At 35.6% G+C, this 14,586-nt stretch overlaps 3 protein-coding genes across 3 annotated transcripts in view; 1 reads left to right on the top strand and 2 right to left on the bottom strand.

Moving 5' to 3' along the window:
- Positions 1 to 513: 513 nt before the first annotated feature.
- rps27l (ribosomal protein S27 like) lies at positions 514 to 2,746 on the bottom strand. The gene is made up of 4 exons (XM_079412187.1): positions 2,118 to 2,746; positions 1,048 to 1,156; positions 844 to 954; positions 514 to 720 (listed from the first exon to the last, which is right to left on the bottom strand). Exons 1-4 carry the CDS (start codon positions 2,121 to 2,123, stop codon positions 692 to 694), a joined length of 255 nt encoding a protein of 84 aa, XP_079268313.1. The 5' UTR covers positions 2,124 to 2,746; the 3' UTR covers positions 514 to 691.
- Positions 2,747 to 3,367: 621 nt separating this feature from the next.
- Positions 3,368 to 12,485, top strand: LOC306866816 (ras-related protein Rab-8B). The gene is made up of 7 exons (XM_079412186.1): positions 3,368 to 3,565; positions 6,131 to 6,191; positions 7,594 to 7,654; positions 7,750 to 7,827; positions 8,099 to 8,188; positions 8,431 to 8,547; positions 10,797 to 12,485. The coding sequence occupies exons 1-7, from the start codon at positions 3,442 to 3,444 to the stop codon at positions 10,887 to 10,889; spliced, it is 624 nt and encodes a 207-aa protein (XP_079268312.1). The 5' UTR covers positions 3,368 to 3,441; the 3' UTR covers positions 10,890 to 12,485.
- Positions 12,408 to 14,586, bottom strand: part of trpm1b (transient receptor potential cation channel, subfamily M, member 1b) — a 52,909-nt gene continuing 50,730 nt past the window's right edge. Inside the window, exon 28 of the mRNA XM_079412184.1 lies at positions 12,408 to 14,493. Coding sequence (XP_079268310.1) covers positions 12,999 to 14,493 — 1,495 coding nt within the window. The 3' untranslated portion in view covers positions 12,408 to 12,998. The remainder of the gene's footprint in view (positions 14,494 to 14,586) is intronic.

Raw genomic sequence — 14,586 nt, 5'->3', positions numbered from 1 at the left:
TTGATCAAAAGTGATAGTAAAGCTATTTAAAACACTTTAAATTAATGCAGTACTTTTGAATTTTCTATTAAAAAAAGAAAACTGAAAAATAGTTTCCACAAAAATATTAAGCAGCGCAACCTTTCTATATTTATAATAATAATAAAGAAAACTCATATTAGAATGATTTCTGAAGGATCACGTGACACTGCCAGTATTGGATGCTGAAAATTCAGCTTTACGAATAAATTACATTATTAAACAATATAAATTTTTTATTTTAAATTATAATATTTCACTGTATTTCTGCATTTTTCATCAAATAAACAGCCTTGGTGAGTATAACAGATTTTTTTTTAAACACTGAAAATCTTATCCTCAAAACTTTTGAATGGTAGTATAGATAAATATAGATGTTAAAGATTATTTAACATGACATCAAGGTGCTGATCATTGCATGAGATGAGAAATGAAACTAAAAATGTTGCACTGTCTGTTTTGAATATGTTCGAATTAAATTGCAGGATGCAGCTGTATCATGCAGAAGAAACTTTATTCAGAACCACTGAACTGATAGCATGGTAGAAAGAACCTGCCATGCACCATTCATTATCACATTATTCAAATTCATTCATTGTAATCAATGAAAAGTAAGGCATTAAGAAGTTGCATAATTCTTTGTATTCAAAGCATCACTCCTTTTTCATCCTTCTCAGTGCTGCTTTCTTCTGAAAGAACAACCTATTTGAAAAAATAAATAAGTAGCTTGAGATACTGTCAAATATTTAGATTTGTAGTTCCGTCTCATTCAAAAGTACAACCCAGACAGGCTGGATGTTTTACAATCATTCAGCAAATACACACCCTCAGTCAGCCTTGCTTTTCCTCCTGTGGGCTGGCAGAGCACTGTCGAACACCCGACGCACAACACAACCGTCTGCGCATGACTGAACACAGTCGTGATCTTATAACAACCTGCGCGAAGATAAACAGAAAAGATTACATTTCCAACAAGTCATATATTACCCATGATAAGACAAGCAAAGGGTTCTTCTACAGATCTCAAACCTGGGCACTTCACATCCATGAAGTACGAGTTGGGACTCTGCACAAGCCTTTTCTTCTTATGCTGCCTTCTCTCAAAATCGAAGGACGGGTTCAGCAGATCTTTGGCCAGCTGGCAAAAATATAGTTAAAATATGTATTAAAGTTTTTTATTAAAATAAATTATGTAAATATTTAAATTTAAAATATTTGTATATTTATATAGAATTACACATACATAAATATTTAAAATGTGTATGCATATATATATATATATATATATATATATATATATATATATATAGATAGATAGATAGATACATGTGTGTGTAAAATATTCCAATTAGAATCTAAATATTTACATAACTTGCACATATAACATATTTAATATACTTTTGTATATTATATGTATTATTTAATATATTAATATTTATATTTCTATATATTACATATCTATTTATTACATATTCAGCTGCTGCTTATATGAAAATATTGACATTTTAAATGAGTTTTTGACATTTCAAATATTTACATAAAATTACACACATATTTAACATTTTAAATGTGTAATGCAAATATTAATATTTACAAATTTATGTAAAAATTATTTATTTCACACACCCCATAAATGTTATTATATATAATATCTCCAACAATATGACAGTAATTTTACTATCTCAATTACAAAATCTACAATCTTGGCAACACTATTTTATATTATTTATATAGGCACTACTGAAATAACATTACAAACTGACAGCATGCTTCTTTGCACACAAAAACAACATTGTTCAACAGCCATATTGATCACTATCAGTCTATAATACTTTACTTTTATAAAATCAAATAAAACATCGATACTGTCCAACCTATGATTTTACTCGGTGCAATGCAACAGTTTAAACATGTCTCGTGTAAAGTGAAACATTAGGCCCTATCTGAACCTGCGCAGCGCCACGTGAAATCACACACTTTCCCATGTTTATCGCACGGTTAAAATAATAATGGATTAATATTGAAACGCCAGACGATAGAGCATATATTAACAACTGTCAAATGCGGGAATCGTGGTCTAGTTGAGTAAATCCACTTACAGGCATGGTCAGGAGCTGCTGATACTCGCGGCTCTGCTGCTGCTTTCCTCGAATCTCTCGATAACTGCAGGGTTGCCAAGCGCAGCTTCATAAAGCAGATCTGAAGAGACATGCCCAGGCATGCTCCACAATAAAACACGCCTTTATACATTAGACCTTATAAAACTTGACAACATTACAGATATTTCCCGAATATTACATCAGCTCGACAACAGTAAGTGCTTCCATCACATATCTCAACAAAGCCTCACCTCATATCTCAACAAAGCTCTACTCAATGTGTACATAGGGAGGCTATATACTTTGACATAATAATAATAATAATAATAATAAGAAGAAGAAGAAGAAGAAGAAGCAGAAGATGCTGTACAATTACAATTTGTGTAATTATTAAAAAAAGAAAAAAAAGAAAGAAAGAAAGAAAGAAAAAGAAGTTAACCTTCTGGATTAATATTTCCCGTACTGGCAACCTTGACAGCCATCTGCACCTACTGTTTTTTATTTGCAGCCGTCCCTACGGGATACATTTACTTGTTCATTTTAATTATTTGTGTTATTATGTGTTCTTTTTTGAACGAATTGCAAACTTTGAGTAAACCTGCATCTACTATTTAATCTCTTGTGACTGCGCCACCTAGTGGTTGCTCAATGGCAGCGCCATCATCCCATTATTTTCAGTAGGCTGCTACAGAACTGCACAGTAAATGAAGGAACTGTTATCAAATAGATAAGCAAATGATACAGGTGTATTTATTATTATTGATTCATTAGTTATTTTGAGTGAAACCTTGTTATTAACTGCATTTAATGGTCTTAATGGTATTATTCATCTATCACTCTGTCATTTAAAGGCCAGCATACAAATATATCACAAAATTTAGAAATGCAATAGTTAAAAATAAAGAGTATGAGAAGATTAAATAAATAAAAGCATTATAATAAATAAAAAAACTTAAGGCTGGTTTCACAGACAGGGCTTAGACTAAGCCAGGATTAGGCCATAGTTCAGTTAAGTAATTTTTCTATATGTGCCTTTAGGAAAAAAAAAAAGATATTTTAATAGTCTACACTAAATTAATTCGTGCATATGTGCAGTACTTGATAACTACCAGGCGTAATGGATCTAGAGGTGTTCCGTATCACTGTCCTCCTAGAAACTACTCTGACCAATCACACAGCAGGCATGCGCCGACGTCACACCACGAGGCTCCGCCCTCGCTCGAGACCCCGCCCTCTCTTGAGACCCCTCTATGAATTTTGTGTCAATGCCATGAACAAGGGAAACCGTGCTCTGACACTCATAAAGGAAATACCGGCTTGGTAAATGGCGAAGACTTACGATTACCTTTTCAAACTCTTGCTAATAGGAGACAGTGGAGTGGGAAAGACATGTCTGCTGTTCAGATTCAGCGAGGACGCGTTTAACACCACCTTCATCTCCACAATCGGTCAGTTCACCGGTGATCTGGGTAGAAGGTACTGGACCGTGTCCCGTTATATGCAGGACAATAGTGGTCAGATACAGTAAAGCTGTAATAATTAAGTTTCTAGTGGCATTTGTATAGATAAAGTAGGTTTAAAAGGCACCTGTGGGTTTTTTTAATCAATCATGTGATTGTGTAAAACTAAAACATCTGGATTAATTTAGAAATGCTTAGGCCTTTGAGTACATACAACTGTTCAGCTTGCTTATGTAGACAAATATTCATTTTAAAATATTTTTAAAATGTTTTTAGAGAGGCTGACACACACACACACACACACACACACACACACACATATACATTTTATTTATTTGTACAGTAACGTTATATTGTGTCTAAATTTGTATCCAAGTTTTAATATGAAAAACTAGTATCAGTAACATATAGACAGTTTATTCTAGTATATAGATTATATCTATATATACAGATATAGGTACACTGGAAACAATGCTGTCACCTCTGCGAAGGTGTGAGAGTCATATTTTGCTGACCAGAGCTGTATCTACTTTTAACCTGTGAACCCTGCTCACTAATGGCCTTACAAGTTCATCCAGGAGTCTACACAAGGGAAACATAAACACTGTATTGAGTTATATAGGCATTTTGTGTTCACACTGATGGAGCCACTCAGTACATTGCTGATAGATGTTTTGTTATAGCATTTAGGTTTAAAACCATAAGCAGATGCTGTTTTCCATACGAGAGTCATTATTCTTTGACGGTGAGAAAGAAGGAGCGTGTTTCTTGATGATGCAGAAAACCTGCGATAAACTATATTGATACGTATGCAGGGTGAAGAAGCTTGACAGCAACATCGCCTTTTTGATTTGCTCTTTTTCAATTTTCTGTATTTTTTTTCTGTACATACGCATACACTTAAGGTAAAATTAAGGTTCCCCAGCGATACCATAAAAGTACCATTGTGGGTTTTTTACTGAACAGTTCTTAAAATATTTTTTTTTAGTGTGGAGAACATTTTAATAGTCTAAAGAACCTTTTTTCAGTATAAAGAACCTTTTATGGAAAGGAAAGGTTCCATGAATGTACCATAAAGGTTCTTCATGGAACCATATGCTGATAAAGAACCTTTATTTTATGATTCATATAACCTCTATTTTTACATAAAACAAGAAAATAATAGTTTTTAATATCTTAAACATCTTATAAAATGTAAAATATCAAGTACATTTATCTTGCTTTAAAGATTTTTAGACAAAATACGGCATGAGAAAATTATTTTGCAGTGAGTGTGTGTGTGTGTGAATGTTGCACAGTTGTCTTTCGTTTGCCTGCACAGAGAGTTTAGTCATTTCCTTTGTCAGTTTTCCATCTGACTAAAACGTCACCGCCCCCTCTGCCTTTGTTTGCGATGCTGTCTTGCAATGGGGTCTCTGAGCCTTGACTTTCTTTCAGACTTTAGTTATATTTGCAGTCCATTTATCTGTAACATTCCCTGGTGAAAAGCAGCAATTTTGCTGAAAATGTTTTATGTTGGGGTGTTAGAAATCATCAGTCAGTCTGTATGAACAACATTTTGGTGACATCAGGACGGGGTGCTGGGGAAAGTACAGTTCTTTTGTGCAGGGTCATAGTAGACTTGACCGTGAACAGAGGGCTGTACTGTTTAAATCCCCATCATGCTCTCGTGATATTTACTCAGCCCATCTCAGCATTCTTCCGCCAATGCAGCCGAGCATTTGTTTGGCATCTGCTTTCTTGTGCCAGGACGTCCATGACCCCAGTTGTGGCCACTCTACATACTTACCCACACTTCTCTGAGCGTCCCACCTCTGCTTCCTGTGACAATGTAAACATTTGTATTATTTGCTATGTTTCTATCCACCTATTTTTATGTGCATTTTGGGATATCATAATGCTGCAGACAACATGTAAACGCCGTTATCCATGTTCGTGGAGTAAATATGTTTACACAGCTTTTTAAAAATGCCAGGTAGCTGGTGTTTCGTAAGCATTTTGCCAATCAGTGGACCTTTATTTGCCCAAACATTTTAACTGAAATGCATTGCTAATAATAATAAATAAAAAACAATTTATTTGTTGGACAAAATGACATGAGGTAACAAAACTTTAACAAAATTTAGTGAGGTTTGTGCTTAAGACAAGAACCTTTTTTCGGTATAAACCTTTTGTTTACCAGCCCAGATCTTCACATTTTGCATCATGAATAAGATTTGAATCCTCCATCTTGATTCAGTTATTGATTGGAAACCAATGATCTCTCAACACCATCAATAGGCTTGAGATGTCATATACAGAGCAACCTAAAATGTTGAGTTTATTGTTGCGTGACACACAGCATTTGTGCGAGGCAACCTGGAATACAGAAAAACAACCAATTTTCCACTAACCAACAGGGCAAAAAATTGCAAGAGAAGCAGTTTAACCCCAGGAACAGGAAACAACTAATTATATCTTCACCACTGCAGTGCAACATCGATTGTACCATTGATTCCATGTGGTGTCAGTCATTGAAGATCTGACGATGTTTCTCTTTTTCTCTGTTGCCAGGAATTGATTTCAAAATCAGAACAATTGAACTGAATGGGAAGAGAATCAAGCTGCAGATATGGTGAGTCGTTTGTTTGTCGTGAATATGCAGCACTAAGTCCTGTTTTATAAATGTCCCATTATATCATCATTTACACTTCGTCTTCAGAGATATTTAAAGCCGTGTAAACTGTTGGTGTGTTATTCACATCTTAAAAAGACTTTCTGAATATAGAGAACAAAAGTTTTGTTGCTTGTAAGTAGCTTTGAAGCTAGTAAGATATTGTAGGCTACTTCTAAAAGTTAAAAAAGACACCTCTTGCATATTTGTAATTACACATTTTAATAAAGCTGTGACTTAGAACATTTAAACCATATTAGCCTATCAAATTATCAAATAATTCCTATATACAATCAAGTACATTGTAATCAAGGACATGTGCAATACATCAAAATAAGTGTTAAATTCACATAAGCGGCTTTTTATTTCAGCAATATTATATTATCTCCAAGTTTTGTTAAAAATATATTTTATAAGTGTTACTATACTATAATATAAGTGCACATTCAGTACAATTAAGTGCGGTTTCTTTCCCATTACAACTACAACTTGCCTGTGATTAGCAAAAGCAAGTAGCTAATCATGAGCTAGCTATATGCTAATTAATTTCTGTACTTCATTCAAAGCACTACAAGGAGGTTTTTGGCCTCCTACAATGCTGAAATATCAGTTAGAACTTGTAAACACAGGTAGGCTACCTGGTTAAAACATCCGTTTTCAAAATCTTTTAAGTAATATGTCAAATAGATGATAATATATAACTATAAATGTTCAAATAAGTGATTTCTCATTGTATTCCAGTTAGCTTGCAAGTTAAACAGTTAGCAGGCACGTTTTGTGTTGTACCTCTCATCAATTAAACTACTAGCTTAGCAGTAACCTGCTATCATAGCATCTCACAAGCCCATTATTCTGCTAGTGTAGCATACCACTAGCCTATGTCAAATTTAGAAAATTAGCCACTAGCCAAAGCTTAGCATATTTTAACTGCTTAGTCTGATAGCCTACATATACGCAAGTTACTACACTACACTGAATAACCTGCTAATATAGCATATGGCTAGCCCATTAACACTGCTAACTTGTTACAGCCTGATCGTTCATCTGTGAAGATTGATGAGTAAGAAGGAGATCACATTACACATTGTGGCTGGTCTTCCTGTTAACAGTCATAATGCTCACGCACCCTGTCCAGTTAGGTGACTAATGAAGGATGAGACGTGCAGATAATAGTGTCATGGACAGGCTGTACATCCGTACCTCTCCCTCTATCTACAGGATGTTTATATTAAAACCTGGCAAAGAGCAGGGTGGGATTCACTGTTAATGAATGTGAAGTGCTGAGGCCGAGCGAGGGTGACATAGGAAGGAAGGACCAAGGATGCATATAGTATTTGCTTGTGACTGTCTGATTGTTTTACAGGGACACAGCAGGACAGGAAAGATTTAGGACGATCACCACGGCGTACTACAGAGGTGCTATGGTAAAACACTGCTGGCTACTACTCTAGTATACAGTATGTGAAAGTGAGGATCACTGAAGGTGGATGTTTCATATTTCTGCTTGCTTTGTTTTTAGGGCATTATGTTGGTATATGACATCACCAGTGAAAAGTCATTTGAGAACATTAAAAACTGGATACGCAACATTGAGGAGGTAATACTAAAGAAGAATGTGTTCAAATATTGATTTGTGTAGTGTTATAATTTGTGTTGTGTAATATTAATTATAAAACAGATTCGGTCCTGGTTTCTGATTGGTTAATACACTGCTGTCCAATCATATTAGGGGCCATTGTATAATAGGCTTGTTACCCATTCTATAAAGTTATATCAAATATGATTTGTGAATTTGATACATTTGTTAGAGAATTTAATTTCTTTTGACTGTAACTTGAAGTGCTGAACTTCTCAATTACTCATTTCAGCATGCATCATCTGACGTAGAGAAGATGATCCTCGGAAACAAATGTGACATGAACGACAGGAGACAGGTGTCCAAAGAGAGAGGAGAGAAAGTGAGGCCTCTCAAGCCTTACAAACCTATAGTTTTCCATACAAATAATAAATAATTTAAAAAGAATAATATAAAATAAATATTTTAAAATAAGGAGAACAAATAAAATTAATAAATGTCATTCTTGTATTATAATTGATACTGGATCGAATTTTAATGTTATATTTGTTTTTTTATTAAATATTTTATCTAGCAGTTTTGTTTTGTTTATAACTGTTGTAATTTTTTTTACTTTTTGTACAGTTGGCAATTGATTATGGGATCAAGTTTTTGGAAACAAGTGCAAAAACCAGCGTAAATGTCGAAGAGGCCTTTTTCACCCTTGCCAGAGACATTATGGCTCGACTTAGCAGAAAAATGGTGAGTGTTTTTTCAAGTTTTTTGTAAAATTGGCAAAACAGTATTTACAGTAACTATAGAGTCATGGCCAAAAATATCGGCACCCTTGGTAAATATGATCAAAGGCGGCTGTGAAAATGAATCTGCATTGTTAATCCTTTTGATCTTTTATTTAAAAAAAATAACTAAAATCTAACCCTCATTGGATAATAAGAATTTAAAATGGGGGGAAATATCATTATGAAATAAATATTTTTCTCAAACACACGTTGGACACAATTATTGGCACCCCTAGAAATTCTTATGAGTAAAATATCTCTGAAGTATTTTCCCATTCATATTCACAATTTTGAGCACTCCAGGGTGATGATTATGAACATGAAATTATCCAGCCATGGCTTCCTGTTTCACAGAAATATAAATAGGAGGGAGAACAAAGCCCAAATTCCCTTAATCATCCATCACAATGAGAAAAAACAAATAATTTATTTCTGATGTGCAGCAAAAGATAATTGAGCTTCGCAAATTAGTGAAGTGGCTTTAAGAAAAGAGCTAGAGCAGTGAAAATCCCCATTTCCACCATCAGAGCAATAATTAAGAATTTCCAATCAACATAAAATGTTATGAAACTGTCTGGAAGAGGACGTGCGTCTATATTGTCCTAATGCAGGGTGAGGAGGAGAGTTTAAGTGGCTAAAGACTCTCCAAGAACCACAGCTGGAGAATTGCAGAGTCTCGGGGTCAGAAAACCTTAAAAAAAATCGTCAAACAGCTCCTACATCACCACATGTTGTTTGGGAGGGTTTCAAGAAAAATTCTCCTCGCTCATCCAAAAAATAACTCCAGCATATTCAGTTATCAGACACAACTGGAACTTCAAATGGGACTGGCTTCTGATGTTGTGGGCCTATATTTCTGCAGGAGGTCCTGGACATCTTGTTTAGACACATGGCATCATGGATTCTATCAAATACAGCAGATAAAAAAATCAATAAGTTTCTGTTAGAAATCTTATAATGGGTCATGTTTGGATCTTCCAACCGTACAATAATCCAAACACAAACCTCAAAAACAACACAAAAATGGGTCACTGGGCACAAAACCAAGCTTCTGCTATGGCCATTCCAGTCCTCTGACCTGAACCCTGTAGAAAATGAGTGGGGTGAACTGAAGAGAAGCAGCACCAACATGGAGCTGTGAATCTGAAGGATCTGGAGTGATTCTGGATGAAGGAATGGTCTCTGATCTCTTGTCAGGTGTTCTCTAACCTCATCAGGCATTATAGGAGAAAATTTAGAACTGTTAAACTGGCAAATGGAGGTTTCAAAAAGTATTGAATATACGGGTGCCGTTAATTGTGGCCAATGTGTAGTAGAGAAAAACATTTATTTCATAATGATATTTCCCCCCCATTTTAAATTCTTATTCTCCAATGAAAGATTAGTTTTTTGTGAATTTTTTAAATAAAAGATCAAAAGGATTAACAATGCAGAAAAAATGTCACAGTCTTCTTTGATCATATTTACCAAGGGTGCCAATATTTTTGGCCATGACTGTATATATCATTTATCATTATTTGTATTAAAATGATTTGTACAAATGATTAAGAAAAAAATAAATAAATATGTGTCATGAATCATTATTACAATAAATCACTACTGTGGGTAAAAAAAAAAATTCAGACATTATTTTATAACTGCTTTTAGTTTGATATTGGTTGCAGGTAAAACATTGGTTTACAATTGCACTTAGTTTGATTACTATGGATGCCCATTTCTGCCGCTAAATAAAATAAAAATAAAAAGGTAATTGTGACTTTTTATCTCACAATTCATTACGTATCATGAAAAAGTCACAATAGTAAGATAATATAAACCTGCAATTCTAAGAAGTCAGAATTGCAGTTTACATCTCACAATTCTGACTTCATAACTTGCAATTGTGAATTTATATCACACAATTGAGAAAAAAATCTGAATTTCCAGTTCATATCCCACAGTTCTAACTTTATAACTCGCAATTGCTAGTATATATATCTCACAATTCTGACTTCAGTTTATATTTCACAATTCTGACTTTATTACTCACAATTGCGAGTTTATGTTGTTAAAAAATATGTTTAACAAACCAATTCTGACTTTATAACTCTCAACTGCTAGTTTATATCTCACAATTCTGACTTTATTATTCACAATTGCGAGTTTATATAATTTTTAAAAAATATGTTTAACAAAGCAAAATTAAAATGTTTCTATCTCTCTGTTGACTAGAATGACGGTGGTCAAGCAGATAGCGGAGGGCCGGTGAAGATTTCAGAGAAGCGCTCTAAAAAGCACAGCATCTTTAAGTGTGCTCTGCTGTAACGCTTTTACAGCAAGTGTATACAGTACGTTCACTCGCTGTGTGTCTGCGGCAGCCAGAAATGCTCTGCTGGTATAACACATCACACGAGCCCCTGCAAAGAGCTGGACTATCAGGCTCAAGAACAGATGAAGGTTCGTATTTCCAAGCCCTTAAAGTCAAGATGGAACAGAGGAATGATGCAGCTTTGAGAAATTTAGTCAGTTCACTCGGTGGTAGAGTCACAATGGGAAACGTTTCCTTTGTTGTGTGGTGATAATCGTGATGATTGTGTCAAAAGATAATGGATCAAATACAAATGTTTTTTTTTTTATTTTATTGTAAAATATTCTATATGGACACAGCACATGCTGTCTTAAAACCTTTGCTGCTGAAGGCTTAGATGCATCATGTACAGTATTTCTGAATTAGTCAGTGAGTCTGTCTTGTTGTAATATGTTCCTGGGTGTCTTTTATAAAGTATATACACTGTGTTCTTGCACTTGTTCAAAACATTTTACAGAGAAAATGTGTAAAAGGCCATTTTTGGGACGCCAGTGGGTTAAAAGCACCTTATATGTGTTTTCAGTGAGCTCTCCTCACAGGCACGTCCATGTATAGCACAGACGGACATCAATCCATCTGCAGGAAGGTTGCAAAGATAGAACATGATGGCTGTAGAGCAAGATGGGTGAAGGAATATCTTCAGGTCAGGTATCAAAGGGAACACGTCTCACTTGGCAAAATCACAGTCACTTATAGTGTGTCTGACACAGCTAAACCTGAGAAATTGTGCCTGTGTTGTACTGTAGATCCTTAGCCTTAGGGTGAAAAAATATAGGGTTTATATTCAAATTCAGTCTAGCACTGATTTGTGAAAATTGTCACATTTTTTGAATACGAAAATTATCATTAATTATTTAATTAGCTTGAAATCAAGTATAGAGACTAGGGTCTTTGTGTCATTGCTACAGTGTGTTTTGTATTTTGCTGAACAGGAAAGCCACTAACGCATGTTTCTGAAAATTCATTAACGAAAACTGAGCTTTTTTTTTTTAAATTCCAGCTTGATATTTCTCATTGTAGCTCTTTTTCATTTTTGAACAATAACATCCAGTACATGAGGTTATATATTCAATGTACAAGCAACCTTTAGTTACTGTTTACATATTTCTCACCATAGGCTCTTAAAAGAAACATACAGTTGCCAAAAAGTGGTATTATTATTGTTTTTTTTCTTCTTTGGCTTGTACTGTGATTTTGTGTAGTTTTAGTCAAAGAATGCAACTGGTTAAATAAGCACAAATTTTTGGTGATCGTCATTTCACTTGGACAAATGTAGCATATATCATGACCACTGATATTCAGATGGGACCATTGTTATGCATGTATTTTCTTTAATATTTGTGATTGTATGATAAAAATTTTAAGAGATGACGTGGTGTTATTGGACTCTATAATGTGACCGGTCTCCTGAAAAGCTACAGTATGCTTATTTAAATGTGTTGAAACCTTAACAAAGAAAATGTGAACAAGAATTTGAAGTGTGGTTTTATTAATTGTAGACTTTTATACTACATATAACCAAAGTAAATTCTGTATAAACCTGTCTTCAGCTTATTTTTTTCTCGTCTAAAGTTTCTTCATTTCTCCAGCAGTTCATCATCCAGAACAGCAGATGGAGCTATTACACACATTCCCACAATAAACAGAATGCACTCATACAACATGCTAACTCCAAACATTTTGGATTGAGGTAGACTCATTTTGTCCTTTGACTAGTTCAGTTTGCATAGCCTTACTTTTTAGCCCATAAATTGTCATAATACTGTCATTTTACCAGTCAAAAACATCTAAATTATAATACATAAATGGCATAATGAAGACCAGAGCAGTGAGCGGGGATACATACTGTCACATAATGTATTTTCTACCTTAAATACATATAACGAAGGAAATATTTTAAGTGCAAGCACACAAATAATGGATAGTTGATACTATGGCTTCAGAGATTTGTTACTCCGTTAACTTGATCATGACACTTGAGTGCATACTGTTAATGTAAGTATATAGTGTTATAGGTGGATATACAGAATTTAATATATGCGCAATTCTTTGTTGAATTTCTGTTCTTATTGGACTCCCTCTGGGGTATCTGGTTGTAGTTCGTTTGATGGTGCATCATCTTTTGTCTTCTGTGCTGGTTTACCTGGGTAATCAGGAGAGTCCCCAAATGTTCCAGCAAGGTCTCTTTCACTGCTCGATCCATCGGCTCTTTTCAAGCTGTTTCCTAAGGACTTGCAAGGTTTTGTGGACAAGCTTTTAGATCTTCCAGGGAGGAACATTGTGTCTTCTGGCAGAAGCAGATGGCTACCATCAGCTAGGACTTCAGAATCAAAGGGACCTTCACCTGTTGGTATCTCCTCTGTTTGCTCTCCGTCTTGCTTCTCTGAACTTTCCTCCTTTCCAAGACCTCCTTCAAGATTATCTGGTTCCTTTGTCTCTTCCTGCTCACTATCTTTCAGGCATTTGTCCACATTGTCACTCCCTTCTTCCTGATTTACTTGATCTACATCAAGCAATGCCTGTCTTCCAGTCATCTCCGCTGAGTCCGCCTCTCTTATCCCATCTTCAATAATTGACTGACGTTGTTCATGATTCACTGATCCACATGAGTTCTCTATTGTCTTCTCCCCGTCTTGCATTCCCATCTCATCTATACTGTGTCTAGAAGAAACTCTCAGCATTTGTTGCTCAGGCTGGTCAGAATGTTGCTCTACATTGAAACTGTTGCTAAACTGGTCAATCTGTTCAAAGGATCTTACCATTGATACCTTTGGCGTCTGACCAAAAAGACTAGGGTGTACCTTATACTCATAGCCAGCACTCCAACGTCTTGTAGCTGGAGACTCACCCATTCCTTCTCCTTCTTGATTTGGTTCCCTTCCACTTGCTTGATCAAATGAGATTGTGCTCCAACACCTTCGTACAGTGGACGGGGATGTGCTTTGTATTTCTCCGGGATAGTATTTAAAAGCTTTCACCTTTTCTAGAGGGTAGGAGGTAGTCGCCTGCAGTTTTGCTCTCTCCATCATCAAGGCTTCTTTCAGTGTGGCTCTATCTGAAGAAGTCTGGTTGTCAGGAACTGTAGATTTTGGTGATTCTGGCTTTGTCCCTTCAACCTCAACACCCTTATCACAAGGGATGATTCGGATGTCCACACATGAGCCAAGGCGTCTTTTTACCCCTGGAATATCCACCTCTAGATTCTGTCCATATTCCTTTGTGTTGAGGTTTGTAGTGCTTATTGTTTTACTCAGATCTGCCTCTTTCTCCTCAGGTGGACGGTCATCAACACCCAGGTAATACCGGTAGAGGCTGTACCCATCAGCACTGTTGATGCTACTGTGACGTTGGAGAGAGGAGGGGTCACAAATAGAGGAGGCCGATGAACGTGTTCGGGTGAGTTCGGAGTGGTCGATTCCCACCAGTCTTTCCAAGGCATTCACCATTCGGCCATTAATGTCTTCCAGCTGGGACAAACGAAGGTCCACTGTCTGAAGGGAGGCCTTCATTGTGTTCTCTCTCTCATTCACCTCCTCAAGGCGCATGGACATGTTCTCCACCCTGAACATGAACAAGAAGATTATGTAAATGTGATGATTGAATAGATAAGAAGCCTTTATACTGGGATTTAAGAGATTTACCCGTATTCCTGTA

This window comes from Barbus barbus (genome assembly GCF_936440315.1).
Source record: "Barbus barbus genome assembly, chromosome: 48".
Taxonomy (NCBI): Eukaryota; Metazoa; Chordata; class Actinopteri; order Cypriniformes; family Cyprinidae; genus Barbus; species Barbus barbus.
This window is presented reverse-complemented; position numbering and strand designations above follow the sequence as displayed.